At 31.4% G+C, this 15,801-nt stretch overlaps 2 protein-coding genes across 9 annotated transcripts in view; one reads left to right on the forward strand and one right to left on the reverse strand.

Annotated features, from left to right (window-relative positions):
- defl (Integrator complex subunit 7) overlaps positions 1-3,001 on the reverse strand; it is an 82,395-nt gene extending 79,394 nt beyond the window's left edge. The window contains exon 1 of one of the 2 annotated variants that reach the window (XM_085827639.1): positions 2,840-3,001. The gene's annotated coding sequence lies outside the window, so the exon portion shown is untranslated. Of the gene's footprint in view, positions 1-2,828 lie in introns of both variants that reach the window. The other variant, XM_085827640.1, reaches the window with a different exon arrangement.
- Positions 3,002-3,587: 586 nt separating this feature from the next.
- LOC118182768 (splicing factor, proline- and glutamine-rich-like) overlaps positions 3,588-15,801 on the forward strand; it is a 141,425-nt gene continuing 129,211 nt past the window's right edge. For 3 of the 7 annotated variants that reach the window (XR_015044396.1, XR_015044397.1, XM_085827645.1), the window contains exons 1-2: positions 3,588-4,025; positions 4,877-5,178. Coding sequence is in view for 5 of the 7 variants with exons in the window: in XM_085827645.1 (XP_085683771.1) it covers positions 3,663-4,025; positions 4,877-5,178 (665 nt within the window). In the remaining 2 variants the exon portion in view is untranslated. The remainder of the gene's footprint in view (positions 4,026-4,876; positions 5,179-15,801) is intronic. The other 4 variants (XM_085827643.1, XM_085827644.1, XM_085827642.1 and 1 more) reach the window with 3 other exon arrangements.

Genomic DNA, 15,801 nt, shown 5'->3' on the forward strand with positions numbered 1-15,801 from the left:
GTAACTTGGGTATATGGTATTTACACTTTCATCTATTTTTTTCATGGTGGTATTTTTCGAAGAAAGTGACATCACCATTCAAAAGTACAACCCAATATTGCATGTTTAGCACATGTACTGGGATCCATATCAGATTCATTATCTGAAAACAATTCGTGTAGCACTTTCAGTGATTTAGCCTTCTCCGATCCATTTGGGAAGTAATTGAAAATCCAGAAAAAATAAACTAATATTATACCTACAATTAGAAATTATAAACTATAAAATAAAATTAAATAAACATCTACAACTCAAAACTAACAAATATAGCTCCAACAAAACTTCTTTAAACAAAGAAAAACCAAAACCATACAGTTAACTGATAAAATTACCCCTGCCCTTCAGAAAATCACTCTGCAATTTCTTAGTTGATAACCAAACTTCTCCTAAAAATAAATACATTAAAAAAAAAAAGAAAGAAAGAAAGAAAGAAATGAAACACAGATGTGGACCCACCTTTCTATTGTCAATGAACTGACCGGAGAGCTGGAGAGAAACAAATATACAGTTAATTTAGAAGTCAAACAACAAAAATCAGCCTTATGTTTTCAAATTTTCACATGACTAATTTTGATGGTTTTACTGAACCATCATCTAGAGTTGCAAATCATATTCCTCAGCTGCAATCCTCACCATACTTTTTTTCATTTGCATTTTTTGCATCTGAGGAATATGGTTCAGTAAAACCATCAAAACTAGTCCTCTTAAAATTTGAAAATATAACGCTGATTTTTGTTGTTTGACTTCTAAATTAATACTTGTTTGGCGTGTTATTGTATCTTAAAGATGCAGTTGTTGGTCTGGTCCTAGTCTCTTAGTGATCCCACTCTCGGCACACCAGATGTTCGTTGTTAAAATTTAGTCAAGATTTCAAAGGAAAAATTTAAAACTAATATAGAATAAGGAGATTAGCATACAGCCAAGAAAATAAAAATTTCAGGTTTTCATCCGCAGAGAACCCGTTGGCGCCGTTGCATTTTTACTCGCCAAGCTCGTGGTTCATCGGCGATGAGCCGAGCCGCAAACGTGATATTTTTTTGTAAACGTGATTTTTAGTGCATGTAAATTCAAGTTAGCAGACAAAACAATATATTAAGCATATGGTAGTAAAAATTCACAGATAATAAGCATGTAGATGTAAAACTAACCACTGCTGAATTGGTTAACTGTTCGTTTAACAAAACGTGATATACGAAAATTATATTAAATTCAATTTAGCACAGAAAAGAATATATTAAGTATAAGACAATATATAAGCATTTATAACGGAAATAAAAATTCATTTGAAAAATATAAATTAGTATTAATGTACTGAAATTAACCTGTTAAACGTGATAAACAAAAACAAAACAAAAAAAAAAATTGTCTTAAATTCCAGTTAAGACAGAAAACAATATATTCCTTACACCAGCAGTGGTTTGCTAATTTTGATGACCATGGTGATGCATCAAACTATTCTGTCATGTTGGATAATGAATAATCTTTTTTATTTCAACTCAATCATCTATTTATGTCACACTTGTCATCCTCTGAAAGGTTATTGTTAGAAAAGCATTAACAATATATTATCTTGTTAAAATTTTACGCCAGAAAATTGATTTATTCTCATAATTTTAGATGACAATAACCAATAATAAAAATAAAAGCATTACTTAGTAATTTAAATTGCTGGTTCTTAGAGCTGTTAATAATTAAGAACACAACGTGAACAGCCGTGTTACAAATTAGCTTCACCCCTCCCGCCGTATTTTCTTCCTTTCATCCCGAACCGAGAACTGGCATCTATCTACGAAAATATTTCTATCTATTCATTGTTAAAAAATTCAGAAAAAATAATAATAAGTAAGAGAAGAATAATATAAATCTGCAAATGCAAACAATGACAGTGATAATTCAACAAAATGAACGCAAGAGGATTGGTTGCAAACTTCGAACAAGCGAATAGGATAAATCCGCTGGGTTCCCAGGTTTGAACTATTATCGCCAAAGTTGGCGATGTTTACATTTACCGGGTTCTCTGCGGAAGTGCTTCCAAAATTTCTTTTATATCCTAAAAAAAAATCTGATTGATTTCTTCGAAAAATGAGGGTCTTTAAAAACTAAACATGACTAAAATATATGGACTGGTTTGTGTTGTGCTGCCATCTAGTAAATAAATTAATAAGTAATAAAGTACATCTAGTAATAAAGAACATTCAAAATAACCTATAAATGCTTTTTCATTAAATTTTTAAGTGTGCCCACATTGGGCACACCGTGCTGTAAAGGGTTAAACAGAAATATGGCTCAGAATTATATAGGAATAATTCCAACAACTTTGGTGGGATATCTAACAACTTTTAACAGCAGACAGGATAATATTCAAGTAGCTTTACTATTCTTATTACAGTAGCTTTAAACACGCACACACACAAAAGTATTAAAATTAATGTGATTATGACTTCAGATAGTGAAGCTGAAAACAAATTATTTATACATGTCCACAGGAAAATAGTATTCAAAGAAATAACGGATTTTCATATTTTCAAACCACAATGAAATATTTCAAATAATTATAAAAATTAAAATAAAAATAAAATTAGAAACAGACTATCAAAATTCCTAAACTTTTAGTTATGAAAATTTCTTTTTAACTAAATGGAGTTAGATTAAAAACCCAATCAGATGTAAACAAGAAACTTCCATTTTAAGGCGCTCACAATTATTATCAAGAAACATATAAACTACATGTATTTGACAATGCATCAATGCATATAAGCATACTTTTAGGAAAATTAACAGACACAAACTTTATGTATACCAGTTTTAGTGGAATCAGAGCAGCTACAGTTTCTTCACAATAAATAAAGAATTTATTTAAAAAGTTTGTACATAAATTAAGTTTATGCCGGTCGGCATCATACAACGAAACTTTGTCAATTTGTTTACAAAATGTGCTTCTCTGATGTGTTGCCAAACATCCAATACTTAAAATGCACACCGGGAAAAAACATTGTTCTCCCATTTTTTAATGCGTATGTTTTTTATGTTCTTAGATTCATCGTGATTTTGAGTAATGTAAGGACGTTGACTTTGGTATTATTCTTAGAAATCAAGAACTGACAATATTTTCATTTTCTTGTCAGTGATGTTTTCAGCACAATTAACTTAATAATGAAAACTTGAGTTATTGTGCCGAAGTATTCCATATCTTTGTGTTTCTATGCAGACTAAAAAGTAGAGAACATATAGTACGTCCGGAAAGATCAAGCATCAGCCAAAAGTAGAGCTCCTAAAGATTACATAATCCTTATAGCGACTTTAGCAGAAAATTCGCATCATAAATCCACTTTTATCATTGGATGTGACATTTAAGAATTTGGACATAGTTTCACTCGCAAAAAAGCTTTTAAATACTTGCACAGTTCATTATTATCAAGCAAAGCACATATAATATTTGATTGACCAATATCATGATCTAAATATTGAGTATTTACCAAATGATTGAAGTATTAACCTAAAATCTAGGAAAAATACTTCAACTTTAACTATTTGAAAGAGTCCATTGCATTGTAGCCGGGTACGTTAAGTTTATCTCGGTAGCGCCATTTTGTCTTTTGATCTTTGAATCTTGTACGTAGAAGATGTCTGAAAACGTGAAAGAAGAAGTTTTCGCTCCTGAAGCGGTTAAAAATGAAAACAGAGATAATCGTCGACGGGACAATAGGCAAGGAAGACAAATGGGACGTGGACAAGCTAATGACAATAATCAATGGGCTAGAAAAGATGTAGTAAAAGAAAGGTTGGAGTTCATGAGTGGCCCCACTACCAATTTAGTTAGTAAAGAAAATGTTTCTGCAAAGAAGTTTACTGGTCGCTGTCGTTTATTCGTTGGAAATTTACCTCCTTCTATTACAGATGAAGAATTCCGTAAAATGTTTGAGCAGTTTGGCGAAATTGCTGAAGTGTTTCTACATAAACAAAAGGGTTTTGGCTTTGTAAAATTGGTAAGTAAAATAACTTTGTATTTAGTAAGAATCAGTAATTTTTAAATTAGGATTTCCCTGAAACATTTTTTAAGAAATCGCTTGTAGTTTTTATTATCTCATAAATTATTGTAAAATAAAAATGTCATGCTCATCCTCTTGGTCGTAAGTTAATTAGTTTTATGTAAGGACTAAAACACAGTTTATATATTCGACCATAATGATAAGCATTATACATTTATGTCCATCGTTATGCTGTAAAGTTAGTTTGTTGTGTAAGGATTGTGTGTAGCATATTTTGGAAAGGTTAATAGAGTATGTTTCGTGGTGTATGTAGATCATAGTTTACACATTTAATTTATAACAATTTGTAATTTATTTACATTTATCATTATAAATGTCTTGTACGTTGTTATTTAAATTTATTGCTTGCGGTATTCTTTTTGTGCTGTGAATTTTATTAGGTTCGTTATTTTCATATACGCCGTTTATAATAATAACTGAATGTGATTCCAAATGGATTCATTATTAATGGTCCTGGAGATGATTACGTTAGAAACTCTTGATTAATCATTGCAAATTGGATACTTAATGTAATATTAAGATATGCTTCATTTTATATGAAACTTAGTGCTTTGATAATATATGCTGAAGTTAATATGAAGTTTTAGAGCATAACATTGTTTCCAGTTGTTGTAATGGATTATGCCATTGCCCAACAGTAAGTAAATTTAACTTAATATCAAGAAACCAAAGCTTAAGTTGATGTTTGATACTCCATGGCCTTTTAATGAACTTGAGTCATTGTCAAATAGTTAATATATATATATTATGTACCACAGTACTATATATTTGTTATAATTTATGTGTAGGATACTCGTCAGAATGCTGAAAATGCGAAAGCGGCATTGGATTTCACCAATAAAGATGGAAAGTCTCTGAGAGTTAGATTTGCAACTCATGGGGCAGCCTTGAAGGTGAAAAATCTCTCACCGTGGGTGTCAAATGAGCTTTTAGAAGCTTCATTTGCAATATTTGGTGAAGTCGAGAGAGCTGTCGTAATCGTTGATGACCGTGGAAGGCCTGTGGGAGAAGGAATTGTTGAATATTCTCGCAAACAGTCAGCACAGATGGCAATTAAGCGATGTACAGAAGGGTGTCTTCTGCTCACAAGGCAAGTAAATTTTTTTATCTTTTACAATTGTTGTCTGAAGGGCAGTAAAATCCTTTTTTAAGATTCTCATAGACTGGAGAGTTGGAAAATTTTAAAAAGGTCTGTAATAAAAGCTATAATGAGCAACTTGCTAAGAGTTTCAGAGAGACAACAGATCTTCATGCGATATGTGATACATTTTTAAAGTAAGTGATTCTATTCTAATCTTTGTTTAAACTAACTCTGCATAAAAGAGACCTCATTACAGATTTTTATGGGATGTATCATAAATTTTAATGTATAATTATATGTGTGTGTGAACAGGGTTGCTATATTATTGTGTATTATATGACAATTAGAATTATACTGATAATAACATAATAGGGATGATCATCTCATTACATGATAATAATTATTATAGGTTAGATTTGACTTTAAGGTACCCCTTGTATTATTGCGAAATTATGGTTTCATTTATCGCCAAGTTGGTGTCTCATTTATGACAGCCTGAGTAGTTGAATGCTATGGAAACCCTATTATGACATAATTGGTTGCGATGAATTTGAATCATGGGAAAGAATTTGGAAAGTAAATGTCAGGTTTTGGGTAAAGGCTTGTGTGTGTTGGATAAGTACATTGTTATTTTGTGGTTTACACGGTAAATTGCTTGAGTGTGGTAAGATTAATTTGAAGTTTCTGTAGGATTTGGAACGAAAGGAAAACATTAATCGACTGGTGTGTAAATGAAGGTTTACTTAGTAGTCATTATTAAGTGTATTGTTTGGAGAAAGGAAATGCACATGGCCGAACATCGGATATTTTTGAACTGAGAATATTTTTTACTTTTTTATGTGGTGACACCAAATACAGATTCAAGTTCAGATAATTTTAGGAAGTGTTTGGGTGCTGTTAAGGAATTTTGGGTACTTACGTATTATCGCAACCAGGCCAAAATTCGCATAAATTGCCAAATTTTGGCGACCCTACTTACAGCAACCCTACGTGTTATACATAGTTTTGTAAAAAGAGCATGTGGAGATTCACAAAATTTTCCTGCATTTTCGTGCAAATTTTTGTAATTTATGAGAAAATAGCAGTGTACATGGATAAAGTCAAGAGTGTGCGCAATGCCGTTTTTGTGGAATTCTGGGATGTTTTTTTTAAGTAAAAATAAGTCGACGTGTACATGGTTATGGCGAATACGGTTTTCAATCAGTGTTAAAAGCAATAGCCAAAAGATTTCCGCCGAAATATAATTCTGCAACTTATTCAAATTCGAAACCGGAAGGGTTTAATTGCTATTTTATATTTTAAAACAAAATAATATAAAAATTGTATTAAAAATTATCTGTAATTAATAAATGTACATTTTCTTTCTATTCATACTTTTTTACTCAAACTTACAAATAGCGCCAACCTGGTTGCGATAATACGTAAGTACCGAATTTTGTTTAACTGAAGACTCAGAAATAAGATAAGCGAATACTTCCCTCGTGTAGTGCTAAGATGAATTTCCTTTTTTATGTTATTTCATTGTTTGATTTTAAATGTAGTTTATTCAGATTATATATTTTTTGTTGGCTGCTCCTTTGACATTTTAAGTGAATATAGTTTGATGTGTACGTAGATAAAGTCACGCGAGTGCGCAATGCCATTTTTGTGCAATTCTGAGATGTTTTTTAAGTAAAAATAGGTTGATATGTACATGGATACAATTCTTTGTCTTGTTATTTTGGCTTTGTGTAGCGGCGATTTTTGGAGAAAAATTGTCACTATGCAAGCCAAAATAACAAGTAATTGAGCAAATTCGTTATCCGTGTACCGCCAAAAATTGCCAAGTATTGCAAAGGGATACCCTAAAATATACTTTTACCGTATAATTATATGTGGTAATGATTGCTATATTACTGCATATTATGATGGACTAATTATAATTTCATAATAATAGGGACAAAATCTCATTAAATGGTTATGTAATGTGTAAGAATTCATATAATATATATTTATATAATGATTACATAATAATGTGGGCAATGATAATTATATTATAATAGGAGCGACAATCTCATTAAAAAATGTTTTTTTCATTTCCGCTCCAATCAAGGAGGAGACAAACATCTAACCTCATTGGATGACATGTAAGAAGCAAAGTAAAATGCTCACATGACCATCATTACACACCCTAAGAAGTTTTCCGTATATTCTCATAAAGTTTCCAGTTACTCAGGCTTCTACAGTAACCTCAAATGTCAGCAGAACGGTATTCGGGTTGGTAGCCGAACGTGGCGGTGATCGCCGAGGGCTGGTTATTCAAAAACTGCCGTTAATGCTTTTAGTGGCAGATCTTTAATAAAAGCTATAATGACGTATAACAACTTATTAAATTCCAGAGAGGCTACAGATTTTTTTTTTTTTTTTAATATTCTAACCTTTATTAAAACTAACTGCTTAAAAGAGGCCTTGCTACAGATTTTTATGTCATTTGTGATAAATTTTTAAAGTAACAATGTTTGGTAAAAATTTGCTCTATGGGGCACCTCTTGGCGAACCAATTTTTATATATATATATATATATATATATCAAGATCTGCGCCAGAAAGGATTGGCCCGACGCCAAGAGGGAAATGACATTAAAAGACGCTTTCCAAAATTTCCCTCTTGAGCTCGATATAGGAGAGAAACCCGTGCTTGGCAAAAATCGCCTGAGGCTATAAACCTGAGGTCTTGACGCGTTTGCGTTAAAAAAGGTAAGCAATACACATAGAACTAATTTAGTTATTGATGTGGTTAAGGTAATGTTAGTAATAGTTAAATAATAATAATAGTTAAATATGTTTGAAAATATGGTCTTCATATAAATGCAGTAAAGATCATGCAAACGGAATATTTATCACGCAAGTAACATTAAAAATTTTAAAAGATCGAATATACATGAATATACTATTTTTTTAAAAATAAAACTTTCATTTCCCACATTACATTTTATGTTGATTAACTAAACCGATCGTTATAGATTTATTTTTACTCTCTATATTAAAATAACCTTATGTCATCATTTTACATAGAATAAATATTTTATATAAAATTATCCATTCACATTATATTACAAATAAAATAAATTAGATAAATCAAATAAAATATTAAATGTATTATTTTGGAATTACGAATTATGTTAAATTTGAGCTAAAAATATATCAAACTAAAACACTGGTAACGCACATGAATAAAGGGTTATTAGCAGACAGATGAAAATGCAGAAATAAATATTAATAACTTCTAAAATATGAAGAAATTACAAATATTCCAAAGTTACAGAAATAAAAATTTTAATATAAATAAAAAATAGTAATTCAAATATGCAAATATCAATAGATGGAAATAGATAAAAAATTTATTTGAAAAAATGCTTGCTTTGGCAGGTGATTCCTTTTGAAGTGTTACACACAGAGCACTGAACCAAAATAGTGTAGATTCAGAGGTCAAGTTCATGGGGTTTGGCGCGTATGTCATTTCATGAAAAATCTATTCCCAGTTAATAATCAATATTTCATAGAAAAATTTATTTGATCAAAATTACTAACATAAACAGTAAAAATGTATTATATATTTTTATTTGTTAACATAATTTTGCATTAATAAGTAACAGATATTTTTTTGATAATAAAAGGTTTTGTAAAATTAAATTTGATAGATGATTGTGCAATAAAAGTGTTCCTTTTTTTTAATATGTGTGTCTTTAATGTTGTTTATAAATCAAATGAATGAAAAGGTAGGTATCTGAATTTTAAAGCTAAATTGACAATAAATTGGATTCCACAAAGCAAATAGTACAGTGCAGCTTAACCGTAACCGTTCATTGAAATAACCTTGATTTAGAAAAATATAGCAGGTGCAAAATAAGACATCTGTCTCTTTAAAAAAAAAAAATTCCCGTTTTTTACAGGTTTTCAAAAACCAGCTTTTTTTGAATTTATTAGCACAGAAGCAGAATTTTTTCCCCTCTGAGAAAATCAGTTTTTATGTAGGTAAACAAAGAAATGTAATCCTGAATTGCATAACTGCAGGGAAACAAGATTTCTAACAATATATTTTGGTTATGTATTTGTTGCAAATATAGTGATGCAAAAATTTTAATATTTATATTCATTGTCATTAAAAACTAACATGAGTAACAACATAGCAGAAAAATCTATGAAGATAAATCTTACTCAAAGATTTGATGATATAAATTTAATTAACTTTTATTTGTTTATCTGTGAAAGAATTTTGCTCATGTTTAAATTTTTTACTGATACGCCGAATTCCCCAAAATCCTCTATGTAAAAAAATCACTGAAATATACTTGACATAGAAAAGTAGCAGAATATTGTTTCTTTAATGTTTTACATTAACTTATTAGCATTTCAAAGTATTATAAGCTTTTTATTTCAATATAGACCTGATTAGGAGGGATTAAAAAATTGCTTGTATGATACAGAGTGTCTGTCAGCAAGATAGCGGTAAAACTGTTGCACACTGGTAGTTTGTCTTGGAGTTTGACTAACGGATTTCTGCCATATTAAGCAAATAACCCGCGAGTGCTTTTCTTATTCTAAATAATTCGTGTTAGGAGTACAATTAATTTATTTAGAAATTAATTCCTGTTTGTTAAGGCTAGATATACTTTGCGCACTTGAAAAGCACGTAAACTCTATGCACTTATATCTATAACTTTGGATTACAGTGTCTAATCAACACCTTGAAAGGGTTGTAGGAAAAAATGTCACCCGGAAAAAAGGGAAACGGAAAGAATGTCCCCGGAAAATACCCATATACTTAAAGATTAAGTAAATAATTAAAAAAATGTGCCAATGCAAACGATAAGTTAAAAAAAGACCATATGTTATCTACTTTGTTGTAATTATAAAGGTAATTAATTTAAAAGGTTATTAAGTTATTTAGAAAATAATATAAGGTGTAATTAAATGGCAACTGGGATTCCAGTATTAATTATTAATATTATTTAAGTAATTATGAATTAATTTGATAATATTTAATTTTTAAATCATGAATAATTTTATTTTCTAAAATTTTTGTAATATAGCGAAAATAGCAAATGGTTTATGGCAACTTGAAGCCCATCTCTGGTAATTAAATAATAATGATTTTAATAGTATTTAAACATCTTATACAGTCAAAAGTCGTTAATTCGGACACCCATAATCTGGACATCAAAGCTACAATCTTTCTGCGCATGCGTCGCGTTGACGCATGCGCGTAAGACCTTTACCGCTGCGAATTTGCTCGTGCGCAAAATATGTTTACGAATGCGTGTTTAATGTATAACGGACGGGATAAGCTAAGCTAAAATAATCTAATTATCTATTTCAGTTAATGTTGCAGATTGCGTTGTTCCTTAATCTTCGAATTGGATCCGGATTATTATTTTTTGCAGACTGTTAGAGCAATTTTATAAAAGTAAGCTTGAACTTTCGATTATGTCAAATAGAATTTCCGATATTTATTTACTAATATGTAAAGGATATACAAAGCGAAAGTATCTTTCGGAGTCCATTAAACAAAAAATGGAATTGCTGCAAAATATGGATAAAGGCATATTCTTTGTTTATCTAAACTTTAACGTTTGTTTATCTTCGCGCGTGCAATGAATTGGAAGTCCTTATCTTAATCACCGAAGTCCCGACGAGTCCAGATTAACGACTTTTGACTGTAGATTTTAATAGTCTAATAAATAATAATATTTTGTTCTAATAAAATAATTAAATAGCGAATGATCATACGGAGCAACAAACAGCTTATGAGCGTATGCACCATGTCTGTTGACAAAGTTACCTGATCAGCACAACGATTCATCTGCAAAGCCTTTTGACAGACAAAGCAAAGTATTTACATATAGAAAGAAAATATCCCTTCCCTTTTCCCTTTCTCCCTAGTGTAGTGAAGATCTAAGCTGGCAACCTAAACTGTCCCCAAGTTGCTGAATGCGATTTTAGGAAATTCGCCAAGTGCCTGTTATCTGAGCATCCCCAATGCCCATGAAGCCAGTTCTTGAAGCTGGAATCAAACCCATTTCAATTTACTAGTATTCAGCAATTACTGGCTGCTGGTAGAGCTCTGGAAATGAAATTTTTGTCATATGGTAAGAGTTGTTTGTGGCACTTGTGTTTCACACCAAAATTTGCTGGCTATCGAAAGGAAAGACTCTGAAGATTTTATAAACTTAAAAATTAATTATTACAAATGTTTGTGAAACAAAAATCTGAATTTATTGCCTTCATTAGCAAGAAAGTGTTCTAAAGTTGCATACCTAGCTGATATTCTTATACATCTGAATGTTCAGTAATCTAACAGGACTGGATTCAGAAATGTATGTGTTCAGGTATATATTGTAAGTACGTATGTATGTGTATACACATACATGCACTCATAAATACATTTTATAATCTGGTCCCAATAACAAAAGAGCACTGTTATGCAGGTAAAGGATGAGAATATTCTTACATCAAGTGACAAGCTGAATTGGTTCTTAAGAAAAATGCAACTGTAAGAGGGTAATGTTTCCTCTTGTAGCAGATATTGCCATTTGTTCTAGTCTCATTTTAGAACATTCTGTCCTGGAGTATAAAGTTTCTTCTTTCAGCATTAACCCTTTCGCCGTCCTCTCCTGTCCGCAAAAATTTACCTCCGGTGGCTGTCTGTTTTTCTTTTGTGTGTAATGTTGTTTTCTCTGTAGATCATAACTTTCCATACATGACTTTGTAGTGGATGAACATCGATGAATATTAAGTAAAATTACAGTCAAAAGTCGTTAATCCTCGTCGGGACTTCGGCGATTCCGGATTATAGATCATCAGTTTAAATCTGGTAAGATGACATGCAGAAATTATAAAATTAATATGAAACCGTAATTTATGAAATAAAGAACAATTATGATCTGAATGGTATCAAAATTTACAAAAAAAAAAAAAAAAAAAAAAAGCTTAATATTTATTTGTTTACTTTAAACATTTCTTTCAATGTAAGTTGTTTTAAGTTGCTTCGTTTTTTATGTGATAATACATTCTCTTTAATTCTATAAACAGACATAATTTCTTGTTCAGTTACAAAGTTCCGCTGTTCAAGTCCTATAATTGCAGTGTCTACCAACTAATTTGTTAATCGAAATATTTTCGTTTTCAATAACCTCTGTTACTTTCTTGGCTATCGGAGGCGAATTATAATGACGAGGAATTTGATTTAAATCATATCAAAGATGGAGTACGTTGAGATGAAATACTACATTTAGTAAGGAATGTAATGTATTTTGCAGTAATTTACAAAACAGACAATCTTAGTAGAACATAAATTTTATTTCTAGTTCTCGGTGATAGACAAATTTTATTCAATTCTTAAGTGGCAAAATTTTAATACTACTCCTAGCTGGCAAAATCTTCAGAATACAAATTCTTTTTTAAAACAATCTCTCGTTGCTGAGTAACGGTTTGATATAAATATGGCGTTGCCACTTCAACAATAATTATATTTATTTATTAAATAACAAGATATTACAACCTCTTCCCCCTCCAGATAAACTTTAATTTATATTTTTATAAATTAAAGTTTACAGTTTTTAAAACAATAATATCAGCACAACACAGACTTAAAATACAAGCATTTAAAGGAGAATTAAACAAGAAATAACATAATAACATACACTGAAGAAGAGAGGAAGGAACAAAATATTTTTTTTTATCTATATAGAGAAACAAATTATTTAATCAGGCCAGGGAGTACGACGTAATGCGTCTACATTTTTATGGTTTTTACCACTTCGATGAACGATCATGTAATTGTAGGGTTGTAGTACCAGTGCCCATCTCATAAGTCGTGGATTTAGACTCACATTATTTTTGAGCCAAACTAAGGGATTATGATCGGCCATGATGAGGAATTTAGTATGCCCGTCTAAATAACATTGAAGTTTCTTTACAGCAAATATTATGGTGGCGCATTCCTTTTCTGTGGTACAGTACTTTTTTTCAGTTTCTGTAAACTTCTTACTGAGGTATAATACTGGATGTTCATTGTCTCGTTCATCTTTTTGAGCTAAAATGACACCCATACCAGAGTTTGACGCATCAGTTTGCAAAATAAACTCCTTATTGAAATCAGGTGCATGTAGTATAGGCCTTTGAGACAGTTTCTCCTTTAGCTCTTCAAATGCTCTTGTGCACTCTTCTGTCCAATTTATTTTCCCTTTCTTTAAGTTTCCTTTCAAAGTTTCTGTTAAAGGTGCTGCGATAGATGAGAACATGGGAATGTAATGATTATAATATCCCGTTAATCCTAAAAATGCTCCGACTTGACTTTTTGTGGATGGCACTGGAAAATCAAGAATAGCTTTTACTTTCACTTCACTTGGCATTCTTATACCACGACCTACAATATGTCCTAGATATTTTACTCTATCTTGAGCAAATTTACATTTTATTGGTTTAATAGTTAAACCAGCGTCCTTTATTTTGGACAAAACGGCTTTCAGGTGACTTAGATGTTCTTCCCAGGTGTTTGAGAAGATTGCCACGTCATCTAAATATGGAATAGCAAAGTTTTCACAACCGCGAAGGATTTCGGCCATCATTTTACTAAATGAAAATGGTGCATCCGTAGATAGTATCCGTAAGTCCAAAAGGCATCCGTAGAGGTCTAAATGTGCCAAAACTTGTAACAAAAGTGGCTAATCTTTGAGCATTAGGTGTTAAAGGTATTTGCAAGTATCCCTTTGTTAAATCCAAAAGAGTTATATATTTTGCGCCTGCTTCCGTTTCTACTCGTTCAATGTTAGGTAAGGGGAAGAATTGTGTTTTAGTCAATTTATTCAATTTTCTATAGTCGATACAAGGTCTTGGATCCCTCCCTGCTACTTCTACTAAAATCATAGGAGAAGTGTAATCTAAATCTCCTATTTCAATTATTTTATGCTGAAGCATTTTATCGATTTCTGTTTTTAATATATCCGTTTGTCTAGGAGACATTCTGTATGGTTTACAGTGGATTGGGGTGTTTTCTGTCAATTGAATATCATGCGTTATTAAATGAGTTTTTCAAGGTTTATTAGAAATAATTTTTGAAAACTTCAGCAGCATATCATGCAATTCTTGAATCTGTTGTTCATTTAGCTTATCACTTAAGGAGCTGTTTTCTTTGATGTTCTCAAAATCGAACAATGTTGGTTCAGAGTCAATTGTTGGGAAATTTTTCTCCATATCATCAATTTCAGACTGATCTTCTGTAATCATAAGGTTAACCGATTCTGCTCGTCTATGATAGGGTTTTAGCATGTTAACATGGTAGACTTGGTTAAAGTCATTTTTTCTTCGAAAATTAGTTTCGGATAATTTCTTCTCAACCTTCCCAGGACCTTTCCATTCAACTGCTAGTCTGGTTTATTCATTGACACAACTAATACTAAATCCCCTTCAGAGAATTCTCTTTTTATAGCTTTGCGATCGTACCACACCTTTCTTTTGGTTTGCATTTCCAGCATTTTATCTGTAGCCAGCTCTTTGCATCTTTTTAACCGATTTATCAATTGAAAAACGTATTCAACAACATTATTTCCTTTGTCTTCAGGATTCATCCATTGTTCATATAATAATGTTACAGGTGTTCTAAGATTTCGACCATATACTAATCCTGCAGGTGTAAATCCCGTACTCTCGTGCGTTAGTGTTCTTAAAGCAAATAGAGCTGCGGGAACTTGCTTCTCCCACTCAGGGGCTGCTTCGATACATAAAACTTTTAAAATTCGTTTGATTGTTCGGTGAAATCTTTCAACAGGGTTGCTCTGCGGATGGTGTACTGAGCTTCTAGTTACTTTTATTCCAAATTTTTCTACAAATTCTATGGCTAGATTGCTCATAAAGGAGGTACTTTGATCAGTTTGTATTTTTTTCGGGAAACCCATTCTACTAAATATTTGTAACATGGCTTCAATTACTGACGTTGTGCCGATATTAGGAATAGGTACAGTATCCGGATATTTTGAAGCTAAACAAATAGCTGTAATTAAATATCTATTGCCATTCGGTGTTATTGGTAAAGGACCGCATGCGTCAAAGTTAATTTTTGAAAATACTTCTGCAATAATTGGTACTAAAGTCAAAGGTGCTTTGGCTTTATCATTAGATTTTCCCACTCTTTGACATGGATCGCAAGTTTTAACATACTCTTCTATTTCTTTATAGCAATTAAGCCAGTAAAAGTATCTTGTTAATCTATCTTTAGTTTTGACGACGCCTAAATGTCCAGATGTGCTATCATGACATAATGACTTTATTTGATCCCTATATTTTTCAGAAATAACAATTAATTCCCTTTCATTTCCATTTTTATCTATTTTCCTTTTTACCAACAATCCATTTTCTTTTACTTTGAAATCATTTGTCTTACTGGAATTTTCATTTTTAGCTTCGTTAAGCAATGATGCTAGATCTCTGCTTTGATGCTGAGATTCAATTAATTCCTTTGAATTAACATTAATCACTTTCTTAAGTTCCTTGTCTTCCTCATCAGGTTGAGGTAAAATATCTTCGTCAGTTTCAATAAACTTCAGTTCTTCTAGTTTCTCCATTTCAATTTCTCTGCTTCGATCATCTTCATGAG

This window comes from Stegodyphus dumicola, chromosome 12 (assembly GCF_044657685.1).
Source record: "Stegodyphus dumicola isolate Sdum_Otavi_A_Nest chromosome 12, ASM4465768v1".
Classification (NCBI taxonomy): Eukaryota; Metazoa; Arthropoda; class Arachnida; order Araneae; family Eresidae; genus Stegodyphus; species Stegodyphus dumicola.